Here is a 5,712-nt window from a genome sequence, read left to right on the forward strand (position 1 = left end):
CAAGGAAGCCCTTGTCCCTAATGGTAAAAAACTTGGACAGTCAATTTTTACAGGCCTCTATTGAGGCCAAATTCACCAAAGCGTGTTGATAATAGACAGGAACGGGTAGTTATCACTAGGTGCCATAACCAAACTGTAGGGTGAATGCATAAGAACCAGCTTCAAACGGCCGAGTTGTATGCAACAGGGGAAATAATTAAGCGGAAAAAAGTACCTCGAACCACCATTGTCCAACATGCACCGTCCCCGTATACATAAAAATCGCTTTTGACGCGTTTTTCCCTTTCAGGCAGTAAAAATGTAAAATATGGCGAATTTCTTCCTTTGACACCTCCATACTTGACGCACAATAATTCACGACTGAACCAGCTAAGCGAAATACTGTCCAAATAGTATTTGTAACATACCCTCACACCTTTATAATGCTATATAGTATGATCTGATGTGACTAATAATGAACATGATAGACTTAGTTTAAAAATTGGGAGGGAAATACAAAATTACTTATTCCCCATACTAATATATTGCCTGTCCTCATAAAACATTGATGAGCGGATAAGACTCATGACTTGACTTGGATTCGAAATCTATTTTACCGACTCAAGAAAAACCTTAACATTAGGAGATCAAAAGAAATCTGAGGACTCGATAAAAGACTTGATACCCAATTTGGAATTAAGATATTATGACTTTTTCCCACCTCTGGTTAAAATACCGATAATTGATTAATCGGCCAATTTCGTTTGAGAGTTCCAATAATCCAAGAAAATTCCAAACACAACCATGTTTATAACTCTATAATGTTCCCAATCCCCTTTGCAAAGCGAATAGACCAACTACTAGGACTTTGAAATCAGTTTTGTTTTGTTGATGGTCAATGTGTCCTCAAACTTGACGTTATTCTGGTTGCTATTTTTTTTAATAAATAGTATATTGTGGTATCAGAGTACTGATGGATTTAAAACAATTATAAAATAACTAAATGGGTGTTGAAATCTTTTTTCTTGAAGTATTAGAACGTCATCAAAATATTCAGTCATGAAGTATAAAAGTTGAACTTATTTGCAGGAATGACGGAACTAAGAACGTTTCGGGCTTCAATACTAAAAATAAAATAAAATAAAAAACTTTTCATGTGATTCTTAGAAGAAGAAACAAGGAAATAAACTTAAAAATTAAAATAATATGAAGTGGAAAAATGTTCTTATACTGCAAGTCCAAGTCGAGTCTTAAGTTTGCGCTCACAATTCCAAGAAGTTAAGTCCTTAAAGATTGATTTCGAGCTCGTTTCAAGTCCATCATTATACTATAGGATTAATAGTGTAGAGGCTTTTTTTGAGTTATGTATAAATTGCTTTGAAGTATGTAGTATCATTTGAATTGTAAGTTTAAGCTATGGAGTCCAATTCAATTTTCGAGTCTTTGATTTTGAAATTAAGTAGAGTATATAAAGTCTTCAAAGTATGGAATTAAGTGCAAGTCGAGCCACAAGTCACAACTCCAAGTCCACAGCTCTAATAACAATTACTCTTTCAAATACATATATAAAATTAATAGAAATTGAATGTATTTAAATGTAGTCATTTCCGATTGATGAGTCAAATGATACCCAGTAGTAAAGGAAAACATGAACCACAAGGGCTTCTTCTTCTTAATACTTCTCACCCCCTCTACCTTATATACATACATATATCCATTGTACAAGCTATAGATGTACACACGCTTCGTACATACGTAGAAGTACATTACTCGACTAGTAGCTAAATGCATCAATACCAACGCCGCAAAGAGGGTTGGTTCATCTCGCACTCCCTCCCTCCCTGGTGGAAATAAGTATACATTAATTTCTTATAAACATATATTTTTTCCGAATAAATATTATTTCAATGTTGGTTTTAACTCCGTGAAGTTAGTTAGGCAGTGAATCTCGAAACATACGTCGTGACAAAAATACTATCCCAAAAAAAAAAAAAATAATAATTTCAATTTATTTATCCTAGAGTATAAGTAAATTGAAGGAATAATCTCTACAAAAAAAATATTTTTTTTTGAAAAACGATCTTCCAAGAAACATCAACAATTATCAACACAACTTTAAAAATTGTACTTCTTTGGAAGATACTTTTGGATATATTTTTCATCTTACTAGAATTAATTTGGCTTGTTGTAAGTGATTTCATAGTAATAAAATCTAATATTTTTTATATTAGGTGCACAAAATTATAATTTTGTACACCGAAAAATTGGAAATTTTTTGACATTTTCACAAAGAAACTTTTGATATTTTTTTAAAAAGGCGTTTCTTCATTTTTTTTCTTCTTTGTTATACATATAAATATCTACGTTGAATGTCAAACATTATTGCAAAAAAAAAAGAGAGTTTGAGAAATTAGAAAGTTTTTTTTTTTCTATTTATTTATTTTTTATCATCTTAAATAGCAATAATAATAAGAAAACAAACGAAGAAGCGAATAAAAAGGAAATGACAGAGTGTTTCAATAAGAAGGGATGGAAAAATTTAAAAGAAATTTTTAATATAATTTTTTATATACATAGAATATTCCCATTTGAGGTGATTGAACTTAATAAAAGAATTAGATTGATTATGTAGTTTATACTATAGTAAAATATAATTTTTGTTCAAGATGTTTATTCATGTAGAAACTGTTACAAAAAGCAAAACAAAAAAGGTGAAAAATTTCACACGGAAATAAATGGGAATTGTACTTTTTTATTGTGATATAGGTAAAATTACCTGATTTTCTTTCGGATTCTATTAAAAAGTAAGTCATCTGTTTGTAAAAAAAAAGGAACTAATATAAAAACAAAAAATAATAATAGCAATACATACAGTCAAAGTACCGTTTCTCTAGAAATCTAATGCTACCTTCAACATCCTCCGGATTGATGCAGAAGAGAATTAAAGGCATATCATAAAAAATAAAAAACTCTGTGCAAATTTTTTCTTACTTTTTTGTACCTATTATAGTATACACATTTACATATCATGTACATATATACGACCATGTTTCAGATCTACAAGAGTCTTTGGATATCTCTGTGTATTTTTTTTATTTTTTGGAAAAAAAAAATTAAAAAAAAACCAAGCTTCATAATTCATCCTCCTCCTCAAAAGAACTTGATCTCCTCCACGCAAGAACCAACGCCGCCTTCAGCTCCTCCTCTTCCTCCTCTATCCCGTCGTTCTCCCTCTGAACTTATATACGTTCGAGTAATAGAAAGATCTCCGTCCTCACTCAAACCACCCTTTAAATCCAGTATGCCCTCTGCCTCATCTGCTCAACCCCCTATCTCACGTCGTGTACCAAATAAAGGAGGGAGTCAGAGTAGCAGTCGTAACTCGAGCCATAACTCTTCAGTCGCTTCCATCAAAAGTACGTCGAGTACCTCTAGTCCAAGCATGGGAACCTCTAGTTTCATGGTTGGAAGGGAGAGAGACAGAAGTGCGGAAATGGAAATGTTTAGGTGAGAGATATTTTTTGTTATATACATATATGTGGTGCGTATACATAGAAACAATCTTGAAAAAAAAATCAAAAACAACTTAAAAATATTTATATTATACATAACATATAACCTAATATTCCATACAATTATTTGAGTTAGTTCTAGGCTTTATATTCAAAATTGATGGAGTGATTTAAGATATCCAAGAACTATAGATATAGTTTAAGACTTTTATTTGTTTTTAAAAACAAATAAAAGTCCCGAAACGGCTCTTTTCAACCTTAAAATCGATCAATTTCTTATTCTTTTATTATGACAATCAATTTTGTGAAGTGCAATTATTCCTAAGAAGAATAGTTTATTGCTAGAAATGGACTCTAATTCGTCGAAAAATACAGAAGTAATCCATATTCAGTTTTGGAGAGAGAAAAAAAAATTTGCTTTTATGTTGACGGGCCACATATTTATAATACTTTATTTTTTGTATTCTTTTTTTTTTCACCTTCGTATATTTATTCACTTGAAAAAGTAATGATTAACAATTATTAATTCATTAATCAATCAATGAAATGTTCTTATTTTCATATTCAAATATAACATTTTTTTGCATACATTTTGAAGCTTCAGAAATAGGACCGCAGAAAGAGAATTGTTTAGGTAATTGCATTTTTTTTTTTTTTTGTTCTGGTTAAAAATACAATATTTTAATTTGCACATTTGTGTGGGTCTTTTGCTTAGACTGGGTTCTGCATACTTTTTTAAGTTCAATTCCAAATGTTCAATAAATATAATAATAATACATTAATTCAAAAAAATTTCAAAATCATCTAATCCGCACTTTCCTTCTTTTCTACTTTTTTTTAATGCCTTTCATTTTGACTTAATGTCATAGCATTGAGCTATTTGGAGATAGTTTTTGGTAAGATATATTTGTACATATACCTATATAGTTTATTACAACAAGAGGTAAAAAGAGAAACGTATCTTTTCTTCACCCTGACAAATTTCTTTCAAATTTGAAAACAACCATTTCCAAAAACCAAATTTTAACTATACTTTTTATAGCCAAAGTCGGAAACCCCGCTCAAATTACCGCCGCCCCTCAAATCTTGGACTATCTACAACACCCCTGCCTAACAAAACAGAGTCCAATGCATACTGTGCACGGGCTGTAAGCCGTGATCATATTGTTAAAGCCATTCCGGATCATTTGAAACTTGAAGGAGAGTTTGAAAAGTCCACTGAGCTCAAAGCAAACTTTAGAAACCTGAGTCCTGCTCGACCCATTATTTTTAAGATTAAGGACCATTTAAAGGTAACTTAAGCTGAATCCTCGTCACTAGAGAATGATTCTCATTTATTTGTATTCTGTTATAGCCGGAAGGTGATCTCTTTGCTGACTCGGAGTCCTCTACACAATATCGTAATTTAAAGCCTGCAAGACCTATTATTCACCGAATGAGGGATCATGCTGCATATGTTCAACCCCAAGGAGGCATGATGGAAAGGTTGGGAGATTTAATTTATTCATAATAATCATGTGTATTTACATTTGTTGATTTTTACAGCTCAGAATATAGAGGAAGCTTCCAAAAATCCATGGTACGAGGTGACAGAGCCGCTCCAGATTGGATTACAAATTTCGCTAAAGTAACAATCGATGGAGGGGACTCTACTCGTCAATAATGCTAAACATAATAAATTATGATACTTGTAGTAGTAAAAAAAAAACCCGTAAAATATCTACATCAACACATTATCAACACAATGTCTTATAATTAATGTACATAAATACATAATTATCCTCCTAATGTATATACATTAACTGTTATGATTATTATATAATATTTTTATGTATATATTCTGTTTATGTTTTTCAATTATAAAAAAAACAACTTTTGAATGAAGTTAATTTTTTCTTGTTAATGTTTGATGAGGAACAAAGATCAATACATTTTTGGTTTTAAAATGATTCATTTTTTGTTATTTTTATTTTAGTAAGTAATTATTAATTCAGAGTTCTTAAATATGGACAGTAACACATGGCCTAAAAATTCCCCAGCTTCACAAATGGATGGCACAATTTTTTTAAATCCACCTCATTTTCAGTGTATACCAACCTTTCTAAAGACAGTTATCAATATACCTTGAAAATCTGGTATTTAGTTTGTGAGTTATTGTACATGCTAAGTGTGACGCTTTTTTGTTATTTCCAAAACAATGGATCAAAAACAATTGGAAAAA

At 31.0% G+C, this 5,712-nt stretch overlaps 1 protein-coding gene across 1 annotated transcript; it reads left to right on the forward strand.

Annotated features, from left to right (window-relative positions):
- The first annotated feature begins 3,025 nt into the window (after positions 1-3,025).
- Positions 3,026-5,440, forward strand: LOC121116260 (uncharacterized). The gene is made up of 5 exons (XM_040710534.2): positions 3,026-3,486; positions 4,361-4,387; positions 4,534-4,783; positions 4,846-4,976; positions 5,037-5,440. The coding sequence occupies exons 1-5, from the start codon at positions 3,026-3,028 to the stop codon at positions 5,152-5,154; spliced, it is 987 nt and encodes a 328-aa protein (XP_040566468.2). The 3' UTR covers positions 5,155-5,440.
- The last annotated feature ends 272 nt before the right edge of the window (positions 5,441-5,712 follow it).

Source organism: Lepeophtheirus salmonis, chromosome 1 (genome assembly GCF_016086655.4).
Source record: "Lepeophtheirus salmonis chromosome 1, UVic_Lsal_1.4, whole genome shotgun sequence".
NCBI lineage: Eukaryota > Metazoa > Arthropoda > Copepoda > Siphonostomatoida > Caligidae > Lepeophtheirus > Lepeophtheirus salmonis.

What these genes read in the sequence shown, in the direction of transcription:
- LOC121116260 (XM_040710534.2), top strand. Translation starts at nt 3,026, where the DNA reads ATGTTTCAGATCTACAAGAGTCTTTGGATATCTCTGTGTATTTTTTTT. An exon ending in CTATTTGGAGATAGTTTTTG is followed by an intron (nt 4,388 to 4,533) that starts GTAAGATATATT and finishes TACTTTTTATAG; the next exon opens with CCAAAGTCGGAAACCCCGCT. An exon ending in CAAGGAGGCATGATGGAAAG is followed by an intron (nt 4,977 to 5,036) that starts GTTGGGAGATTT and finishes TGATTTTTACAG; the next exon opens with CTCAGAATATAGAGGAAGCT.